The sequence below is a fragment of the Loxodonta africana genome, chromosome 14 (genome assembly GCF_030014295.1).
Source record: "Loxodonta africana isolate mLoxAfr1 chromosome 14, mLoxAfr1.hap2, whole genome shotgun sequence".
NCBI lineage: Eukaryota > Metazoa > Chordata > Mammalia > Proboscidea > Elephantidae > Loxodonta > Loxodonta africana.
This window is the reverse complement of record NC_087355.1, coordinates 68,986,569-69,010,019: the sequence shown is the minus strand read 5'-3', so window position 1 is coordinate 69,010,019 and position 23,451 is coordinate 68,986,569. Positions and strand designations below refer to the sequence as shown.

General features: G+C 39.5%; 1 protein-coding gene across 1 annotated transcript; it reads left to right on the top strand.

Annotated features, from left to right (window-relative positions):
* Nucleotides 1-12,563: 12,563 nt before the first annotated feature.
* On the top strand, nucleotides 12,564-23,085 carry TNFRSF11B (TNF receptor superfamily member 11b). Its single transcript, XM_010588469.2, has 4 exons — nucleotides 12,564-12,984; nucleotides 17,473-17,664; nucleotides 19,415-19,639; nucleotides 21,910-23,085. Exons 1-4 carry the CDS (start codon nucleotides 12,702-12,704, stop codon nucleotides 22,296-22,298), a joined length of 1,089 nt encoding a protein of 362 aa, XP_010586771.2. The 5' UTR covers nucleotides 12,564-12,701; the 3' UTR covers nucleotides 22,299-23,085.
* Nucleotides 23,086-23,451: the final 366 nt, after the last annotated feature.

Sequence of the window (23,451 nt, the reverse complement as noted above, 5' to 3'; positions counted from 1 at the left end):
TTTATGTATAAGAAATTCTGCTTGAGTCAATGGAACCCACAAGAGGAAGCAGCATTTGAAATGTTAACCTACTTTTAAGTAGTATGACTTACATGTTTTAGGATCGCAGATTATTCTTTTAAACCAAAAAAGATATTTTTTCCCTACTGAAACAAGTCCTTCTTGTATTTAGCTGGTGTGCGTCAAAGTTGTTAATGTGTGTGTTTTTCATATTCCGTTTAGTTAGAAGCCTGGTCCAAGACATTCCCTCAGGACTTATGGAAGAGGTGTAATTATGGTCACTAGCAATCTCCTTAGACTCACGGAGCAGAATTTTCTTTGAATTTGTATTCACGAGGAAGTACTTGACAACTGCACATTGCTCTTTGGAATAAATGTCAACCTTTCAGGCAGAATAAGCATGATAATGGGTAGGTTGGCATGACCATTAAATAATACACTTGAATAATACATCTGGCTGATAGACAGAAGACCTCTTCTCCCATATTTTGTTTTCCTGTTTTTTTCTTTTAATGTCCAGTAAAAAAAAAAAAACAAAAAACTACACTGTGCTGAAATAAAGGTCAACTAAAAGGTAGGGGTATGTTTATTGAGTGATGTTGTGGCTGTTTGTGTTGTTTTCCAATTGTTGTCTTTTGTCCTTCCTTCCAAGCACATGATTAGATTGTACTTCCCAGCCTCCTTCTGGCAAGAAAGCGGGGGTAGGGAGAAATGTGGATAGTTCTGGCCAGTGACTTAGTGGTTAAAATAGTGTAATCCACTTCCAAATTAGAGCACTTCATTGCCAATGTGCATCCTTCTCCAGGCTGTTTTGTTTCTGTCTCTCCCTTCTCCACAACAAGCCAGCAGTGTTCCAGATGTTGTTAGCTGCTATTGAGTTAGCTCCAATGCATGCACAATGGAACAAAACACCGCCCGGTCCTGCACCATCCTCATGATTGGTTGTGAATCAGACTGTTATGATCCACAGGGTTTTCATCAGTTGATCTTTGGAATTAGGTTGCCAGGCCTTCTACATAGTCCATCGTAGGCTGGGAGCTCCCCTGAAACCTGTTCAGCATCACAGCAACAGGCAGGCCTCCACTGACAGAAGGATAGCAGATGTGTATGAGGTGCACTGGCCGGGAACCAAACCTCGGTTTCCCACACGGAAGGTGAGAATTCTACCACTAAACCACCACTGCCCCCATGTTCCAGATAGTGGTTGCTTTATCAGCCTGGGCTCTAATAAGAGGACAATGCTAAGAACCTTCAGAGGACCTGTCTCATATGAGTGAGAAATAAACCTTTGCTTCTTAAAGCCAGTGAGGTTTTGAAGTTCTTTATTAGCTCAGCATAACGCCTAGTCAATCCTGACTGATACAGTGGCCAAACCCCAGCTATAGCTGATCTTTGAGGGACAATAATTGCAAAGTACACTTAAAAGTCAGAAATGGCTGAAATCTATGAGGTTAGATTAGTTATCAGTTTAAACTACTTCTTCACCAAAGGCATTGCTAGAAAGATTCACAAGGAAGGGCCTCTTCTTTCTTCTGCTACTGAAAATTCAAAATTTAGGGAACTGAGACAAAAAAAAGGCTTAGCTGGGCTTCAGGTCATCAGACACTTAACAGGAGACTCTCAATCAAACACTGTATGATGTGTGAGTAGACAAACAGACCTTGTCTTTTCATCAATTCTGAGTGACCCTTCCTTTGTAGTAGTCTACTCGTCTTCTTTGATCTGAGCAACTTCTGTACATTTAAATAGCAAGATGCTAATCATTTTTAGAATGTCTGTCCTATATGGGGAAACCCTGGTGGCATAGTGGTTAAGAACTATGGCCCCTAACCAAAAGGTTGGCAGTTCAAATCTACCAGGAGCTCCTTGGAAACCCTATGGGGCAGTTCTGCTCTGTCCTGTAGGGTCGCTATGAGTCGGAATCAACTTGACAGCAGTGGGTTTTTGGTTTTATCATATATGGACTTCACACACAATATTTCATTTAATTTTACAAAAATCCTGTGATGCATGTATTATTATCTCCATCGTACTGATGAGGAAACTGAGGTCAGAGGCATTAAGTAATTTTCCCTACGGTTATCTAGCTGAGCTTTTCGTACAGGAGCTTATATCTAGTAGCTGAGTTCAATGAAACGCATAAATGCGAGTGAAACTTCTGTGAGTGCTCTTCAACCCGGAGGTCTCTTCTCTCCAGGGTGGGGGGTGGGCTCACAAGGATTAAGCCCTTGGGTGGAATCATTCCGATACATTTTTTTTTTTCATCCTTTTTTCCGGTTATACTTCAGCTCCAAGAGGTCACCGTGGTTTGTTTTTGTTTTTTTTAAAATTTAATGCCCTGACCTTAATGGATATGGGTCTAAGCCCAGATTCTCTAGGAAACAGAGCATGAAGCAAATGCTTGTGATTTATTACCTAATTGAAAAGGGAAATTCTGGGGAAGCAGGAGTGAGTGAAAAAAAAAAGTAAGACAGAAAAAGGAGAACAGATATAAAGGGGTACATTACTGAAAACTACTGTTTAGGATAAAATGCATCTGATTGCTCAGTCTCATAGGACTACATTCCAAAGAGGCTATAAGAACAAGTCCATTTCAGGACAGGAGAGCAAGGGTGAAGAATTTGTTCATCAGTCCAGATTGGGTAGGGGTAGGTAGATAGGTAGATAGACAGATGGAGTGAATGGGTGATGGACAGGTGGGTGAATGGTTGGGTGGGGAGGTGGATGGATGGATACTTGTTCAATCTGGATGCTGATTAAATAATCTGAGAAGCTTGACTATATGAAGAAGAAAGTGGCATCAAAATTGGAGGAAGACTCTGCAATATGCAGATGATACAACCTTGCTTGCTGAAAGTGAAGAAGACTTGAAGCACTTAATGATGAAGATCAAAGACCACAGCCTTCAATATGGATTACACCTCAACATAAAGAAAACAAAAATCCTCCCAGCTGGACCAATAAGCAACATCATTATAAACGGAGAGAATATTGAAGCTATTAAGTATTTCATTTTACTTGGATCCCAGTCAACAGCCATGGAAGCAGCAGTCAAGAAGTCAAACAAGTATTAAAAAGCAAATATATCACTTTGAGGACTAAGATGAGGCTGACAAAATTCATGCTATTTTCAGTTGCATCATATGCATGTAAAAGCTGGTCAGTGAATAAGGAAGACTGCAGAAGAATTGATGTCTTTGAATTATGGTGTTGGTAAAGAATATAGAATATACCATGGTCTCCCAAAAGAATGAAGAAATCTGTCTTAGAAGAAGTACAGTCAGAATGCTGCCTAGAGGGAGGATAGCAAGAATTCATCTCACGTACTTTGGACATGTTATCAGGAGGGACCAGTCCCTGGAGAAGGACATCATGCTTGGTAAAATAGAGGGTCAGTAATAAAGAGGAAGACCCTCAGCGAGATGGACTGACACAGTGGCTGCAACAGTGGACTCAAACATAGCAAAGATTGTAAGGATGACACAGGACCAGAGAGTCTTTTGTTCTGTTGTACACAGGGTTGCTATGAGTTGGACCCAACTCAAGGGCACCTAAAAACAGTGACAAGCAATTATTACTCACCATCTCACCCATGACTTCTAGTGTGATGTTTCACGAATCACAGGCACACAGTAAATATCTGCGTGTTTAATTAAAGTGATGCTTTACAAATCTTCAGTTTCTATTCCATTTCAAAACCACCGTGGATTTTCTTTTCTAACTTTGTCTCATCAGGTGCCCTTCCCCATATATTGATTGGGCTTCGATATGGGTCATTGTGAACCAAAAAGGATCCATGAGATGAAATGAATGATACATTATCATCAAGGAAATGCACTGCAGAAATAAAATGGAGCTTAAAAAATAACATTCAGAAATACCAATGGTTTTGCCAATTCTGAGCCCAAAATGGCAGAGACTAAGGCTGGACAACTCTGAAATCATGAGGTTGCCCTTGTGCCTGTCATGTGGGCTTGAATGGAGATGATTAGAAGGAAAAATGCAACCAGCCTTGCTGCCAAGTTGCAGGGTTTTCAGAACTGATGTTCTATCTCAAATCAGCAGCAGCCTGAGAAAAGAAATTCTAAGATCTGGAAGCCAAAATGTGTGAGATTTCTACGTCTCTTCCTTGGAAAGTTACAAGCACTCACCTGCCTTAGGAGTGCTTCATTCTTGAGATTGTTTTCCCCTTTATTTGTTAATCTCTAAAATATTGTCTTTAAAACTCCTCTGAAGCAGCAAAAATATCGTCAGTAAATCCATCGTGACAATTCGGATTAATTCTGAACGTAAACAAGATACTGCTAATTAGTTTTAAAGCCTTCCAACAACTAAAAGAAACTTCTGAAGGGAACAAAAGTCACACTTCAAGTTCAATTTTACCTGGAGACAGTTCTTCAGCCCAAGGGAGTTTCATGTGAGCAAAAGAGTGTAGAATTTGGCCCAGTGGTTCATCTAGTAAATCATAATTGTTTGTATTTCCTTTCCCCTAATTGCCTAGTAGAAGCTGTTGGCACCAGGTTAGTTATGTATAAATGAACAAATTTCATTCATTTGCTCTTAATTCCTTACCTAGAGACATAATCCTCGGCCAAACAACTGGCTATCGTGAAAATTATTAAGCAGTGGCAGACCCTCAGGTGGAGAACTGGCATCGGTAGATAAACCTCTCAAATGCAGTGCCTGCTTTTTCACACATTCATCTATAGAATGGACGCTAAATACAAACGATACAGTACATGCAAGACACCATGCAAGATGGAAAATGCTTTAAAAAAAATCTTCGTTTTACAGATAACAAAAGTGCAGGCCATTTGTGCTTGTCCTTGCAAATTTATCTTTTACGTGGTGGATATTTATCTGTGTTTGTATGATCATCTATAATCCTGATTGCTCATAGTGGGTATTTAATACATCTTTTGAATTGACCAATATGAAATTGTGTTGTTGTTAGGTGCCATCGAATCAGTTCCAACTCCTAGCAGCCCTCTGAGACAGAGTAGAACTGCCCCCATGAAGTTTTATTGGGTGTAATCTTTACAGAGGGAGATTGCCAAGTCTTTCTCCCCAGGAGCCACTGGGTGGGTTCAAATCGCTGACCTTTCATTTAGCAGCCTAGTGCTTAATAGTTGTACCACCAGGCCTCCTTAAAATTAAATTAGATGTATTGAATACTCACTATGTGTAAGACGTCCCTCATGCTAGATGTTTAAGGATTACAGAAGCAAACACTTTTCTCTCTGGGTCCTCTAAGCAAAAAAAAAAAAAAAAAAAGCAAAGCCATGGTAAAAAAAAAAAACAAAAAACCTGTTGCCCTCAAGTCCATTCCGATTCATAGTGACCCTATAGGACAGAGGGAGAACTGCCCCATAGGGTTTCAGGGAGCAGCTGGTAGATTCGAACTGCCCACCTTTTGGTTAGCAGCCAAATGCTTAACCACTGCACCACCAGGGTTCCTGCCTTGAGATATTTTCTTTAGACCAAGAAAATGATACCAGTTGGGACAACGCTGAAACTGATTTTAAAAACAAGTCGGAGACACTTTCCCTGGAGACAATGAAGTACAGGGTAGATAATCAACATATGGCACACTGCAGGTATGTCACTTCCTATTGACCAAGAAACTTCTAAACATCTTCAGAAATGAATCTGACTCAAAATGTTCCCCTTCCCTATTTCCTGTGTACTTAGCATATGTAATAATGCCTTATACTTGGCTGGAATCTTATTCTTTAGCAAATTTATATGTGTCCCTTTAATCTTTTGAAGTACAATAATTGCATGAAGGTAGGCAAAATAAGGATTATTATCATTTTGGAGATGATATAGTGGCCCAGGGTTACTAAGCTAGAGAAAAAGCTGGGTTTGGAACTCAAGTATGCATATTCTAAATGCAGATTTCCCAGCTGAAAGTGCTCTTGGGAATTCACAAAACTGATCTAATTCCCAAGCTCTACACTTCTCAGAACTTATTCATTAGCCATTTAGCATCCTTGTTGAAACTCTGTGACATCCCTGCTTTTCTACCATCTCTTCTTCATCTCACAAATGTTTATAGTCCCAAGGATTAACATTTTCATTCTTTTTTTGATTGTATACAATTTTCTTGGCTGATGTCATCTACTTTGTCCATTTCTAGTTCCATTTATGTGCTCATAATGCTGAAAACTGTCATTAGTTATATCTGTCCTGAGCTCCCAACTGGTATATCCATTTCTCTAATAGACATCACCACTTGAGTCTCATAGATAGAAGATGATCAAAGCTAAATTCATTCTCTCTCCACAACTGCTGCCTCCTCCTGCTGTCAGTGATTAATGGCAGCACCACAAACTTAATGGTTAGAATTCTGGGCATACTTTTCAACAGCTTCTTCGATTGGTACCACTCCCTTCAATCCAATTAGCCAGCATATCATATCTGTCCCTTCCTCTCCTCCACTACTAGTGCCTGAGTTCAACCCCTTATCAGTTCTCACCTGTTCCTCTCTCGAGTCTCGATCTTTCTCCTCTCTTCTGCCTCCAATGTTTTTCAGTGATTTATGAGTGTTTCACATCAGACTGGGCTTTCAGCTTAATGTTCATATAAAACAGGAACATTAACATATTCGAATCCAGTGCTTAGCAATATTGCCAGAGCATAGCAGTTGTTTCAATAAATGTTTGTTGAATGAATGGATAAATGAATTATTTAACAAATGAAGGAAAAAGAGAAAGAACACTGTAAGACAGAAAATTAAATTAACTCTCATATGAAAAAAAAAATTTTTTTTATAAACTTCATAGTTTATATGACAAGAGATCTTTAGGAAACTCACCATGACATATGTCCTGGATATTTCCTTTCTTGGCTAAAACAAACTGTAAAATGCCATGGTTTCCAAATTGACCAGAAGTTTAGCTAACTCTGGATAGTCCTCAAATAGTTCTCTGCGGCAAAGTTCATGACGAGGGATCACAAAAGGAACTCCCAAACCAAGTGGTAATTTTAGGCTTTGCGTGGGTTCCCTTTAATGAATTTTCCATAAATGGAAACCTACTGGGTCACTCATGGCTCTGCGTACCAGAGAGAGCAAGCTCTGTAGTATGGGATTCACTGCCTTGCATAATGCAAAAGGAAACTTGCTGGAGGAAGTGTGTTCTTTTATTCTTTTGGAAGAAGAAGATACCAGTAGAGTGCTCTAGTCAAATCACTTATTATCTGAGAAATTTCATCTTGGTAGCTTTGGAGAAGAGCTAGTCTTAGCACGAGACAAGAAAAGTCAATGTCAGCCCATCTGGGTTTAAGGAAGGTGTTGGTTGATCTCCTAACTTTATACCCTTGAATCTGAATGAAAAATAAACACTGTAGGGTTTGCAGTAAGTGCCTTTGAACTATGTATGAAGGCTACAGCCTAAGTAAAAGCATTGGTAATGATAAAGCCTTCAACCCGCAAATAGTATTATTTGGCAAACACCCTGAATTTGAATTCTGCCTCCATTGATTACTGTGACTTGGGACAAGTTAATGACCCTTTCTAAGACTCATTTTTGTAGCCGGTTGAGGTTTAATGATAATAATGGTAAAGCATCCTAAAGGAAGTACTAACCAAAATATTATAAAGTTTATTAGTTCACTGCCTGGCACAAAGTAGAGTTTAATACATAGATATTAGAGTGGACTAGAAAGGACAGAATTCCATCTTTATATTGCCCCCTCCCCTTTTTTCCCATCTGTACATATTATTACCATACCATTCTACTTCCTAAATATGAAGAAATCATATTGAAAATTTTGTATGTGTTTGGGACCGAGAGTTAGATGAGTAATCAAATAATTAGTTAAACCATTTTTGTGGCTCATCTTTATCCAGTCATTCCAAAGCATTCAGTTTACTTTTCATAGAAAAATAGATTCTAATTCTAATAGCTTTTGAAAAAAATAAAAATTTTTATACCCATGTTTATTGATTTACATAATATTTAATTGAATTACCTAATTCTAATGACACATACAACTCGCATAAATAGCTTTAGCAACACACAATTGTCTTTTGTTAAGCATAGAACTCCACAGGTAAGAGCAGAAGTAGATGGCATGTTAGAGAAATGACATAGTTGAGAATTCGGGTACTGGGGCATCAGTTGATTTTATAGAGGGAATGGGAGACATAGGCGAATCTGCAAAACCACTTCAGTGGAGATGGGTAAAGTGAGTTCTGCTGTAAAAGGGGTTTCACAAGTAAAACAGGATGGAGCAAGAAGTATGTAGGGGGTTAGAGCAAGGCGGTTGTTTCCAATCAGCTAATTAGTCAGTAAGTGGTTCCATTCCAACCACAGGCTATTACAATGTTAGAGCTAGAAGGGGCTTTCAAAAAAAAACAAAGAAGCAAACCTCTTGCCATCTACTGGATTCCGACTCCATAGCGATCCAACCTGCCCATCCCCTTCAGCTACTACCATCACCATCGTCTGCTAACATCTGATAAATGAAGAAAGACAACATGAGAACAAACCCAGTTTTTGGCTGGATTTGAAATGGAAAATTCTTTAACACTGCCCAATGTTAAAAATAGAAGGCAGTGAGAGGGACCAAACTATTAGAGATGGAGCCTTCACTTTCATTTCAAGAAAAGATGCATGGGGATTTCTGGAAGACTCTTGGACTGGTGGGAAGCATTAGATTGGAGAAATTCTGGGTTTCCTTCAAGCACAAGGCTTTTCCACCAAAGAATGGGTAGAAAGGGAATGGGAAGGGCATGAAAGAAAAAAATTGGAAAGAAATTTCATTTAACCTTTCTTCAAAAGTAAGGCATCTAAAACACAAAAACAGAGTGGCCTCTTCTATACCAAGCACTCTGTTCTTCTGCAGACGTACCTGTATATGTGTCCTAGCTTTTGCAGATCTTCGCTGGTGGTTATTCGGATACTGCATTTTACACAAAAATTCCTTTTATGCTGTAATTAGATTCTAAATACTATCACATGGGAAAGGAGAGCCAGCCAGTAGTCAGATGATCTGTCACATAGCATTTTTTTTTAGTTGCTTTGTCCAGGAAATGCAAAAGAAAGTAAGAGAGAGGACTGAGGTGAAGAGCTCTATGAATCTTGCCCATCCTTTGTCCACAAACTGGTTCCATTCACCAGAAATTCAGTATGGGAACTGGGGCTAACCAGAGACTGAGATCTAAACATCTAATTTTGGCCACTCACAGTTCTGTCTTTTTAACCAAAGTGGAAAACTTTCAAATAAAACACAAGAGACCCAGGTGAACTTGTTGAAAACAAGTCTACAGTTCTTCAAGGCTTTCTAATTTTTAAAAATATGTATGTTAATTCTATATGTCCACCTTGAAGAAATTACCTTCACTAACATAATTGTTCTCTAATCCTTAAATCAACCTTACTTATTTTTTTACCCTATGGATTTCCGTCATCCCAATTTTCCTGTATTTTGAAGAAATGAAAACACATTTCAAAGCATGGTTTCAGGAAACCAACAATGCCGTGTGCAATTACCTAGAAAAATACAAGTGGTATCAGGATTCTTGGTCTATCTTATATTTATACAGTTTCTCTAGTGAGAAACACAAGCCCAACCTGCCGGGTTTTCCCATACATCCTCAGCACTTCTCAGTAAGGTAGAAAAGAGCCAGCACTGATGAACAAATGAGGGCACCTGTTCCAGGATGGCATGGGAAAGGGGGGAGGTGGGGAGCTGGGCTGGGGGGAAACTCAGGACTTCCAGCCCTACCAGAATATGGCTCGTTCAACAGTAGCACTCAGGACAAAGGAGTCTCTCTGGATCTCTGAGCCATGCCTCTTGAAAACAAAACCCTCAAAAGTGGCTTTCCAAGAAATCAAAAGCCAACAACAGGAGAAAATAAGTATTTCCTCATTGCATGAGTCTTTGCAGATTGCACTGGGAAACCCTGATTCCTTAGCGTTGAGCATTTTGGAAAGATTTGAGCCAAATCTACACAAGGGGGCTTGAAAGCTGTTTCAAGAAATATTTGAATGACCAGCTAGCAACAAAGTCAGTCATTTCACCTTGCTTGTTTCCTTAATAACATTTACCATTACTTGTAATTATTTATTTCTTTACTTATTTTCTGTCTGCTCCTCACAAAACTGTGAGCTCCATGAAGGCAAACCCCATTCCTGTTTTGTTCACCATTGTTAACTAGTTTCCTTCTACAATGCCTGGTACATAGTGGATGCTCGATAAATACGTGTTGAATGAATAAATAGGTTCATCTGTTTCTGAAAAACCTAAATCAAATCAGAATTTCCAGCCACTACTGGTCCATTGGAAACCCTGGTGGTATAGTGGTTAAGAGGTATGACTGCTAACCAAAAGGTTACCAGTTCAAATCTAGCAGGCACTCCTGGGAAACCGTATGGGGCAGTTCTACTCTGTCCTATAGCGTCGCTATGAGTCAGAATCAACTTGATGGCAGTGAGTTTTTGGATTACTGGCCCATTTCTTTCTCCTAGTTTGGGAGAAAGTGAATTTCAAGAACATACTTTCCCCCAGAAACCCCCAGGTCAAGAGAATTTCCTGAGAAAACCACTGAACCAGCCCCATTTTTGCTCTTTATTCTTTGTGTTGGTTGGGGGTCTCTTACATCAAAGAATGTTTCTTTTTGACAGTTGCCCTCAGTTAAAAGAGACATGGAGCTGGGTGAAATGTTATTCTTTTAATCTTCTGGTTTAGCAGCTCATATTAGGTACAATCAGACCTGAAGCTTTCCATGGTTCAGTAAGAAGTTAATGAAGTGACTTAGATTAAAATGCCTAAATGCTGATGCAATGGCTACTCTTTGCCTTTGCCACCCCCAAATCAAAGGCAGTGCTGTTTCTCTAGCTTGGCAGGCTTTTGGTAGGTCAGGGGGTTCCTGTAAAATTTACTGAGTTCTACAAAGAAGAGTTTGGAAAAAACAATGATTGTGTTTGGACTGCTACCTCCCCAAAGCCTGAAAACAGTCAGAGCCCTCTACCAAACACAAACAATACGAACCAAACCAACCAACCACCCCGTACACACAAACAACACTGATTTTTCTTTCTTTCTTTTGTGTGTGTGCGTTTCCTGTAATTTAGGTGAAGGATTACCCTCAGTGCTCTCTTGAAGACCTTTTGAAATCTAGAATACACAAGCTAGAATTCCCAGTTGGAAGTGCCCTCCAAAGCAGCACCCTCGCCCATGGCATCTTCTCTCCTTCTGTACAGACTTCTTCTGGCCATCTTTATATGAAACTTTTGAAACCCTGCCTCTCTCCCTGAAATCTTTCCCAATTAACCTGAAAAGAGGTGGTCATTTAATTTTCTGGAATTTACTCACCTGTGTGAGTTAAGACTGGATCAGATGATATTCTGAAGAGAATGACAGTCTTAAAGTTCTGGAATCTTTTCTGGATTGCAAGCTTCATGGGGGCAGGGATCATGTCTTATTCACCAGCATCTTCCTGGTGCTTGACGTGTAGTAGGCATGTAAGGCATAGCTGTTGCATGAATGAATTGATGAATGATAGGAGTGACCTGATGTAATCATGTAACCTTCACACGTCGCTAGCTCTTTACTTCACTTTTTGGTTGGAATTATTAAGTCTTGGAATGTGAAAACGAAAAGAGATAACATCCAGTCCTAAACATGGCTACTGTAACCACCCCATTTAAATTGGAATCTTCCCAACCTCCCATCCATGTTTCCAATCTCTTTTATCTGCTCACTTTTTTAACAGCGCCTTTTTTTTGGTGTTAGTAGTTTAGACCTACAGCTGCTAACCAAAAGGTCGGCAGTTCAAATCCACCAGGCGCTCCTTGAAAACCCTATGGGGCAGTTTTACTCTATCCTATAGGGTCGCTATGAGTCAGAATTGACAGCAATGGGTTTTGGTTTTTGGTATCACCTTCTAACATACAGTTTATTTATAATTTATTATATTATTATGTTTCGTATCCCCACCCATTGTAAATTTCACAAAGGCAGGGTTTTTTGCCTGTTTAATTTACAGCTGTATCGCCAAGAGCCCAGAACAGAGCCTGGCACACACTCAGGGCTCAAAAACTATGTGTCAAGTGAATGAATCAATGGAAGAATAGTTCTTAAGTGTATACCCCACTTACAGGAACCACTATAGGAGCTTTTGACATTCCAAAGCCCAACCCCAGACCTGTGGAATCAGAATGTCTAGAGTACAAATCCCAAGAATCTGTATTTTAAAAAGGAGTCTAGGTGATTCTGGTGTAGCTGTTATAAGAACCACCAGTTCATCCAACTCACTACTTTAGAGGTAATCCTGAAGCCCGGGGAGAGAAGTGTCATCAGGCCCCATGGCCATTTAGTGGTACATCTCAGTGTAAGGATTTCTATTCTGATGAGCTTTCCACCCCAGTCATCTATGAGTCTGGATTTACTTAATATGTTTGCTGCCACCAGCATTCTCTATCTTTGAGATTAAGCTACTATAGGAAAAAAATTGTGTTTTTGAACCTCCTCTGCGATGCATTTCAACAGGTACATTAGGCTTAAGGTAGTAAAGGACTTTTTGAGTTTAATGATGCCTTTGTATAGAACAACCAACCACTCTTATTTCCATGCCAAGTTCCCGCTCTTTCCCTTTCTCCTTGTAGTTCCTGGACATCTCTATTAAATGGACCACCCAGGAAACCGTTCCTCCAAAGTACCTTCATTATGACCCCGAAACCTCCCGTCAGCTGATGTGTGACAAATGTCCCCCTGGCACCTACCTAAAACAGCACTGTACAGCAAGGCGGAAGACGGTGTGTATCCCATGCCCTGACCACTACTACACAGACAGCTGGCACACCAGTGACGAGTGTCTATACTGCAGCCCAGTGTGCAAAGAGCTGCAGTACGTCAAGCAGGAGTGCAGTCGCACCCACAACCGCGTGTGCGAATGCCAAGAAGGGCGCTACCTGGAGGTAGAGTTTTGCCTGAAGCACAGGAGCTGTCCGCCTGGATTTGGAGTGGCACAAGCTGGTACGTATCAGCTTTCAATGTGCGGCACAATTAATTAGGATTGTACAAAGTCACGTAGTAATGAAAGGTTAAGGGAACACTTTTGTCCTGATGACATTACAGGATAGCAAATTGCAATGGTAATGGAACCCGCTAGGTACGTACTATACATCTGGATGGCTGCCGAAGCAGCATCCCTCAGAGGAATCCTTTGCCACTACAGGGGCAACTTGGTGACAAATCTCAAATGCAGCAAATTGCTCTCTAATGAGATGCATGATGGATTGCTCTTTTTTAAAGGAACACATTCTGAGTTGCACTGTTTATAGTTGATATATACCTCTATGTTTCACTGTCGCCTGGGCAGCTTCAAACTGCAATGTTTTTGACAAACATCAGAAATGTTAATTGATACCAAGAGAGTAATTATGCTGATATTAATGAGGCTCCAGAGCACTAACAATGAACCGTTATGATTAATTATGTAAAAAATGGGAATGGTTAGGGGAAATGTATTTCATTATTAAAAATGAAGCTAGTTCTCCCTTTGGCATGGGAGTTGAGTGTCTGGGAGGATAAAGACTGCAGCGGGGTCGCTTCAATGGGCTTATGCTTCATCTTAGACAAAACAGATCATCAAGCCAAGAGTAAGTACTTGTCTGTAAACAAAGTGCTTTCTCTTTTTTGCATTCTGAGCACTGTAGGTTAGGGCCAGTGCTCATTGAGCCTTTGGAAGCTGCAACCCACGTTTTTTCTACCTTGACAAAGCCACAGTGTAGTCTGTATCCTCTCGTAATGGGAAAATCAAGAATATTTTGTTACTCTCCTAGAGGAAATAGTGATCTGTACAAATTCTGATTACTCGGGTTAGAGCAGGTTTCCCAGTCTGAGTACTAAGGACACTTGGGCTGGATACGTCTTAGTTGTGGGCAGCTGTCCTGTGCATTGCAGGGTGGTCTCTACCACTAGATGCCAATAGCACCCATTCCCCAGTTACGACAGACAAAGTTCCTCACTCCTGGTTTGACAACCACTGGTTTAGAGGGCACTGATTATTTGTAAAAGAAGCCCTGGTGGCACAATGCTTAAGCACTGGGCTGCTAACCAAAAGGTCGGCAGTTCGAACCTACCAGCAGATTCTCGCGGGAGAAAAATATGTCAATCTGCTTCTATAAAGATTACAGCCTAGGAAACCCTATGGGGCAGTTCTCGTTCCTGTAGGGTTGCAGTGAATCGGAATTGACTAGACAGCACATGACAATAACAATTTTTTGTAACTATTTTAATTTTCAGAAGTTGTGGTATACAGAATCTGTATTTTTAGATAGCAAATACTTTAGGAAACGTAAACCAAAATTGAAACATATTGAGTTTCCTAAGTTGTAATCTTACAAAATTAATCACAGAGGTTGAAAATTGTATGAAACTCACTTAAAATATCTCTACTATGAGAACTTGGGAGCCCTGGGTGGCACAGTGGTTAAGAGCTTGGCTGCTAACCAAGAGGTCGGCAGTTCGAATCCACCAGCTGTTTCTTGGAAACCGTGTGGGGCAGTTATACTGTGTCCTGTAGGATCACTATTCAGTCAGAATGACTCGACAGCAACGAGTTTGGCTTTTTGGTTTATGAGAATTTGAGGGAGCAATTGGTGGCGTATCCTTGTTTTACTGGATGATATTTAGGGACGCCAAAGCCAAGCCAAGCTGTAGGGAGGAAAGCCCATCCAACAAAAACAAGTCCATTTAATTCAAGTTGTGCAATGCAGAAAAATGACTTAAGCATGACTTGTACAGCTTAAAACTAGAAAACTTTGAAAAATAATGGAAATGGCAAGGATTTTCGTCACGTAAGCATGAAAATATCTCTGTAGAATGAGGGAAGAAGCAGGCAGTCAGAAGACTGAAGACAAGGTAGACATTTAATTTTGCAGAACCACAGTGGGGCTTATTTACCTCTCCGTCCCTAAACAGCCACACAGTGACTCCTCATGGAAAATAAGGAGTTTCCAGCCCAAATAGAAGGAAGGAATATGAGGTCTTACTCATATGCCCTATTAAATAGTATTTATTCATTTCTTATTAAATAGCATTTACTAACCATTCTCCTCTCTCTCTCTCTCTCTCTATGTGTGTGTGTGTATTATTTTAAGCCAGATTGCCTCCTCTCCAGATTTTATTTCCTTCCATTCTGTCTGCTAACCCTGCGCCACCAGGGCTCTACTTATAGCTAGTATGGTGAAATTGTCAACTGCAAGGCAGAGCCCTTCTCATTATCGGGATATTTCACATTTTGCCTGCCAGGTTATAATTTTTATATTTCCATTGCTATTAATAAGGCAAAATCATTTACTTAGATGGATATAGTTTTAAAAACATTCTAACAATTATAAAAAGCGGGAAGTCCTCTTCAGAAAGGTCTTTAAATAAAGCCTGTATCTGTACTAAGAAATTTGCCCCCTATCGTTCTTGGATTCCTGTTGCTAAGGGATGTTTGCTAAGGCTAAATTACCTAGAAGAGTATTTTGTGCATACGACTTCATTAGGATCCATGAGAAGACCCAAGCCACAAATATGTATCTCAAGAATGACAAGGTCTTTTTTTTTTTTTTTCCAGAACATATGGCAGGGGGCAAAGGGGGAATTAGATCCAGACTTAAATAGTCACTAATTCCCAAGAATTAGCAATGGGAAAATACCATGGAAACCCTGTTCAAATACTTCTGCTTATGATCCTGTATGATTTAGTGTAGAGTCGAATCCTGCTTAAGGAGAGTGGATGTAGTAATCAAAGTACTAAAAAGACACTTCAAAAGACCCTCTTTGTGAGGTGGTTCCTAAGATAATGTCACCACAGGGTTGGGCATGACATTTAATGTGTGGAAGTTTCAGGCCTTTGGCTTCCCCCTCCTCTTGGTTTCTGTCAGATCCTTTGTCATTTTTACTGGTCAATGCATCATCAATCCTTCTAGAAAGGAAAGAGACAGGAGATGAAACTAGAACCAATCCTTTTTTCCCCCTTATTTCGAGTTGGTTTTTGGTAAAAAATACAATGAAGTAGAGGGCTGAAATTTTTAGTAAATGAAATTTAATAACTTTTATATGTCTCTTTTTTACTTGTTATTGCAGCTAACCCAGAATTAGCCTGTAAAAGCTACATGTGAACCTTGAAGTCTAAATCTGTTCAACTAGCTTACACTAGATGGAGGTATTTTCATATGCAAATACACTGTAATGTATGACCTGTCCGTGCATAATAGAGTCAAGGGTTTGAAGGTACTAATTTTTAATAGCATCTTTAGCTGTTGACTGGTTCAATTTGCTCCTACAATGATTTCTCTAAATTTTCAAATATCTTTCCACCATGAAATAAAATGCCCTTGCAGTCACCCTTCCCTGAAGCTTTTAAACGACTCTGCTTTTTACACAACTGTATAAGCAAATGGTAGATCATCTTCCATTTACTGTGTAGCTTAGCTTAACTGCAGGTTTACGCTTTTGAATCCGCTGCCAACTTCATTGCCGCCTTCAAGTTTATTGTAATGTTATAAATTTTTACTTTTCAAGGTTAGCATAGTTACGAGTTACTTCACAATTGTTGTTGTTAGGTGCTGTCGGGTCGGTTCTGTCTCATAGTGACCCCATGTGCAACAGAATGCAATACTGCCCTGCCCTGAGCCACCCTCACAGTCATTGCTATGTTTGAGCCCATTGTTGTAGCCACTGGGTCAGTCCATCTCATTGAGGGTCTTCCTCTTTTTCGCACACCTGCTACTTTACCAAGCATGATGTCCTTCTCCAAGGACTGATCCCTCCTGATAACATGTACAAAGTACATGAGATGAGGTCCCACTATCCTTGCTTCTCAAGAGCATTCTGGCCATACTTCTTCCGAGACAGATTTGTTTGTTCTTTTGGCAACTCATGGTACAGTCAATATTCTTCACCAACACCATAATTCACAGTCATCAATTCTTCTTCAGCCTTTCTTATTCATTGTACAACTTTTGCACGCATATGAGGATTCACAATTAGGATTTAGGAAACAGAATTTCACCAGGAACCAATTGGATTTTAATGATATGTGGTGCTCAATGGGTACTGATTTCTAAGAATGATATTATAGCAGACACATAGCAGTTACCTTCATGATTTTTCCAGGAATTAGTGTGTGAAGAGCAGAGTTGACAACAAGGCTTATGACAATTTAGCGCAGGCAGGACTAATGAACACCATATACTTCTTTCCCTTCTCAAATAAAATGAGTTTTGTCGGTAACAACAAAACAAGCTTGCATTTGTATTACAAAGAGAGAAGACTGCCTAAGGGGCTAACTGTAGAAGTTTCATTCTCTCTCTCTCTCTCTGCAAAGTGAAGAATGAATCAATTTTTGTGCACCATAATAGTAGTAGTAAAAACCAAGTGGAAGGTGTTTCCAAAACTGCGTTATGAAGGTATCTGCTGTGAAAGTTTTTGATAAGAAGGTGTTAAATCACTTGGTATTGTTTACAGGGACCCCGGAGCGGAATACAGTTTGCAAAAGATGTCCAGATGGGTTCTTCTCGAATGAGACATCATCTAAAGCACCCTGTAGAAAACACACGAATTGCGGTGCATTTGGTCTCCTGCTAATTCACAAAGGAAACGCGACGCATGACAATATATGCTCTGGAAACAGTGAATCAACTCAAAAATGTGGAATAGGTAATTATGTTCCAAAATCTAAGCCTTGGTAGCATTTTTATAGTATCACTTTGAGTTGAACAGAAGGCCCTCTGGCCATCTACTTTGTCAAACTCACATTTTCCTGTTTTTGAATTTTAACAACCTAAGACTGTTTTCTGTGTATCATTGCTAAAGTCATCACTCACAGTCCTTCAGAAATTCCTCATGTTCTCACAGAGCACACTCCAAATGCAGACTTTTTCCTCTTCTTTTCACATTCAAGTCAAATCTCTCCCATGTAGAAAACGGCAGTGTAAAGATTGTGATTGAGGTCAAATTAGCCCAGTCCAAGTTGTAGAATATTTTAAGTTAGGCATTTTTCTTGCTTTCAAGAATGCGTACATTATTAGACAAAGCATAAATTGGCAACTAAGAAGCGAAGTGACATACACAGGTGACAAATTAGAAATGTATAATAGGCTTTCTTACTAATGGAATTATTGCATTGATGGCATGGAAGTTCCAGATTCCCTGTGGTTGCCTTAAATTCTTTACCCAGTAAGGTCACTGTCTCCAAGATCAAGCTATCTGCATGTACGCCATGTTAGTAATGGTACTGAGCAGGTTGGTATCCTCTCCATATCAGTCCCACCACTGAACTAGTCTCAAACCTTCTACTCAAAGACTCAGGACACTGAGAGTGTGTGGGGAGCATCAAACTGTTCATGATATTGTGTGCATTTCATCAGTGTCATGGAGTGGCTTGACTCTCCCCATCCGTTTGTACAATATTCAACTTTATGAAACAGAGAAGTCTAGGTTGGAGGATTTAGATTCCAACCCAGTGTCAACACATTTTCACTATACAACTAAAATTTTAGACAAGTCATTTAGCCTTTCTGCTTTCTTATCTGAAGAATGAAATGAGGGAGGGGGTAGTAAGACGGACGAATTACTAGGTATCTTCTGACTTTAACGTTCTCTATAATTATTTAATTAGCTTCTTAATTTATTTTTATCATTAATTGAGCACGTATGATGTGTCAGGCATTTTACTATGGGCTTTATTCTTTACAACAACCCTGTGAAGGTCCCTGAGGGTCCCATAGGTGATGAGTGGTAGAGCCAGGATTCAAACCCAGGCCTGACACATCCAAAGACTAACTCGTAAACCCTGGATATACTTTCCCTACCCAGACACCCAAGCCACTGCACTTCTCTTCTAAATGGCATGTATTTGTGTTTGATTATTTTCCCTTTTGATGTATGTTTCCACATACTTATCTACATCCTGCCTGTTCTCAAAGGTAAACTGTGTTTGTATGTGTGCATAAAATATTTTTCTAGATTACTTTTCAAGCTCTTTAAAGGCAGAGGTGTTCATTTTGACAATGATCTTAAAGTACCCTGTGGGCACTAGGTAAACCTTTCACAGAATGTAGTATTTACATTAAAAAAAATTAAATTATATAATTCATTTTTGGCTGAATTTATTTATGTCAATATTATTTTTGACATTTATTAAACTCCCCCACCACTCCAGAAAAAAAAAAAAAAAAAAGCTTATGTTTCCAAAGAGAACTTTAGAGAGAATATGAATGAGCCCAGCCTGTGTAGATACTCTGCCACTAAGATTAGCTAACAGAGGTTGATTTTATTCAAACCCTGCATTTTAGCATATTATATCCTGAAAAACTCAGTTACACTGGTTTCTTATTTCCGTTAATGTCCAATAGACTTCCAAGAATTCAATAGTTGAGTAAATCTTCTTGGCTTTCCCCCTTCATAGATATCACTCTGTGTGAGGAGGCATTCTTCAGGTTTGCTGTTCCTACAAAGTTTACCCCTAATTGGCTCACTGTCCTGGTAGACAATTTGCCCGGCACCAAAGTCAATGCAGAGAGTGTAGAGAGGATAAAACGGCGACACAACTCACAAGAACAGACTTTCCAGCTGCTGAAGCTATGGAAACATCAAAACAAAGACCAAGATATGGTCAAGAAGATCATCCAAGGTATGGTAATCTGGGATGTACAAGTCTATCAGAAATCAGAGGCCTTTTATCATAAACTAGGAATAAGGCTATGTGCCTGTTGAGTTGTGTAGATGTTGCTTCCCTTTGGAATCATTGTTGGACTGAGAAGAGTTTCTACTTGTGATAAGTGTAGATGCTGTTCCTAAGCAGTCATGCGAGGTTTTATGACTATGTTCCTCCCCACTTTTTTTTTTGGTAAGTATATTGAATACTCTAAAAGAAGAGACAATGCATTTCAAGTGCAGGGCATATCTCAGAGATTCTGCTTCCAGACTCCCTAGGTGTTTTATTAGCATCCCCTCTGGCCTACCTAGAAGTCCTTTAACCATTTGGATCTTAGCTGGTATTTCTATGTTGTATTTATTTGGTAGTTTTCCTCATAAAGGCTTCAAGTATCTTACAGATATCCTCTCATGAGCCCTCACAACACAGCCTATTTTAAAATTACCATTTTAATAGAATATGTGGTAAGGATTAGTGAGATAAGGTCTGAAAACTGAGCGTCTTGGAAAGAGCTGGTTTAAAACCAAGTACTCTCATATTTTAGGAGGCTTATAAATAATCTGCTTTAGAAATGGTGAGAGAGAGAGTATGAGTGTGTGTGTGTGTGTGTGTGTGTGTTTATGATGTGAAAGAAACTGGAGAGAAGGAATGGCCTTCATAAGTACCATGTAGACTGTAAGCCTTACAATATGCAGGGGAAGGAGTTCTGACTTCAGTTAGCATTGGGAGATATGCCAGTAAAAAATGAGGGAAAGTTTTCCTAATACAGATAGTGCCAGTGAGAAATTCAATCTGTTCTTCACTGACAGCTAAAGTCACTAAGTAATCCTACATTACCCAAAAGGCCTCAAACATAGGAAACCAAGGCAACAGATACTAGGAGTAAAATATTTGACAGCAGAATGCTTTTGTTTGTGCAAAAGGGTAAACTTTTCTTTTGTTTTTGGCAAGCCAGAAGTATTCTTTGAAAGTATAACTAGCCCTGAAGCAAAAAGAAAGGGAAGTAGATAATCAGAGACTGTTAGAATTGGAAGGGACCAAATTCTCCCTTTTATAAATGAGGACAGTTCAGCCCAGAAAGATGAACTGATTTGCCTTAGGGGTCACAGATATTAAATGACTCACGTCATCAATAGGAATGTTAGTTACTCGGTCTTTTGTATATGGCTGAACATTTATCACCGAAATATTCTCTAGGCTGTGTTTATCCTTGGAAATCCTTAGTGGTTAAGTACTACGGCCGCTAACCAAAAGGTCAGCAGTTCGAATCCACCAGGCGCTCCTTGAAAACTCTATGGGGCAGTTCTGCTCTGACCTCTAGGGTCGCTATGAGTTGGAATCGACTTGATGGCAGTGGGTTTGTTTTTTTGGTTTTGGTGTGTATCCTCCAGTTCCTCAGCCTGATATTATTGGGTTTTCAGATACTTCCTTCAACAGTAGTAATCCAAGCAACTCTTTTCAAATTGTGCATATATCAGATATCAAATAATTAAAGTTGATCTTACAAAATGATTTCTGTTTCTGAAATTATATAGACATTTCTTAGAGAACTGAGAGTGTGTCTGTAATTTTCTACTGTTAATTTTCCAAAACTGGGTGCTTCTCACAAAGCTCTGGAGTCCCTGGATGGTGCAAATGATTAACACGCTTAGTTGCTAACCAAAAGGTTGGAAGTTTAAGTCCATGCAGAGATACCTTGGAAGTAAGGCCTGGCTATCTACTCCCAAAAAATCAGCCTTTGAAAACCCTATAGAACACGGTTCTACTGACACACATGGGGTCACCATGACTTGGAATCAGCTCGATGGCAGCTGTTTTAACAATGCTTTGTCGGATGCCTTGGAAACCCTGGTGACGTAGTGGTTAAGGGCTACAGCTGCTAACCAAGAGGTCAGCAATTTCAGTCCACCAGGTGCTCCTTGGAAACTCTATGGGGCAGTTCTACTCTGTCCTGTAGGGTCGCTGTGAGTTGGAATCAACTCGACGGCAGTGGGTTTGGGTTTGGGTTTGGTTGTCAGATGCCTAGAAGACATAGCATATTTTCCTATTGCAATGAAAAATAATATTTACCTTAGTTCTCAGAGTAGCATCACTTTAGCCCCCTTCCCCACCCCCCCCCCAAAAAAAACAAATGAAAGGTTATCCTTTAAATAAAATTATAAAATTCCAAGAGAACAGGCTGGTTTGTGGTGGCATTAGGTAAATAAAATTACTTTAACCTCTCTTTGGGCCTTTGCTTTCTGCAGATATTGACCTCTGTGAAAACAGTGTGCAGCGCCACATTGGGCATATCAACCTCACCTTCGAGCAGCTGAGCAGCTTGATGGAAAGCTTGCCGGGGAAGAAAGTTGAAAAGGAAGACATTGAACGAACAATGAAGGCATGCAAATCAAGTGAACAGATACTAAAGCTGCTCAGCCTGTGGAGAATGAAAAATGGTGACCAAGACACCCTGAAGGGCCTCATGCATGGACTGAAGCATTTGAAAACATACCATTTGCCCAAAACTGTCACTCAGAGTCTGAAGAAGACCATCAGATTCCTTCACAGCTTCACAATGTACAGATTATATCAGAAGCTGTTTTTAGAAATGATAGGGAACCAGGTCCAATCAGTAAAAATAAGCTGCCTATAACCGGAAATGGCCCTTGGACTGTTTCCTCACAATAAGCCAGATCCAATGGGTGTGTAAACTGTTTCTCAGGCACTTGAGGGGGTACAGTGATTCCTTTCTCGTCATCAGTGACTAGATTTTGCCCAGGGCACTCAAAGAAACCATGGTGTGGAGAAAGAACTAGCACTCCCCGAAAGTTTAATAAACCCCAAATAGTTTATCCGCCTGTCAGATCTGGTCCAATATCTACTGACTATATTTTCCTTTATTACTGCTTGCAGTAATTCAACTGGAAATAATAAACTAGACTCCATTGTGCCTTACTAAATATGGGAATGTCTAACTTAAATAGCTTTGAGATTTCAGCAGTGCTATAGGCTTTATTAGAAAGCCATTTTTTTTCTGTAAAAGTTACTAATATATCTGTAACACTATTTCAGTATTTGCTATTTATATTCATTCAGATATAAGGTTTGTACATATTATCATCCTAAAGGGAAATTGTGTAAGACTTAATTTTAGAAAGAAAAAATTATATTCTGTTTATTATTATGACAGATGAAAGAGATAAAATATATTTTTAAACAGAAAGTGTGTAGCATTTTCTAATAGGTACTGCGATTCTTCCTATGTGGAGTGTTTTTGTAATATAATTTTATCTGTATAAGCTGTTATATCATTGTATAGAAAATGCATTATTTAGTCAGTTGTTTAATGTTGGAAAGTATATGAAATATAAGTTATCTGAATATTTAGATGCTCTGAGAAATTGAATGTACCTTATTTAAAAGATTTTATGATTTTACCATATAAACAACATCATTAAACTTCTCAAATTATTTTTCATTGCTTTTCCTTTTGTTTTCATTTGAATGAGACATTGTGGGATCTGAGCTTTCATGATTACCGTTGTTCCTTTATTACCTGCATCATCTGGGTGGGTCATCTGGGAGATGTTAAAAATGCAGATTCCTTGTCCAATTTATCAAGCAACTCTGCGGAGGCCTGAAGAACTTATGAAGGCAGGGTTAGCATTACAGATGGTGCAACCCGCTAAAGATGGCTGCCACTAATATTGAGATGAAACCTTTTAAGTCCTTTTGGTTGCAAGTAGTAGAATCTGACACTACTAAAAGAACAAAAGTAATTAGAAGGGTGGTAGAGTGGGTTGAAT

Excerpts from the sequence above, each read along its gene's own strand:
- TNFRSF11B (XM_010588469.2), top strand. The coding sequence starts at position 12,702 with ATGTGTGACAAATGTCCCCCTGGCACCTACCTAAAACAGCACTGTACA. Across the intron at positions 12,985-17,472 it reads ATTTGGAGTGGCACAAGCTG|GGACCCCGGAGCGGAATACA; the intron begins GTACGTATCAGC and ends TATTGTTTACAG. Across the intron at positions 19,640-21,909 it reads GGTCAAGAAGATCATCCAAG|ATATTGACCTCTGTGAAAAC; the intron begins GTATGGTAATCT and ends TGCTTTCTGCAG.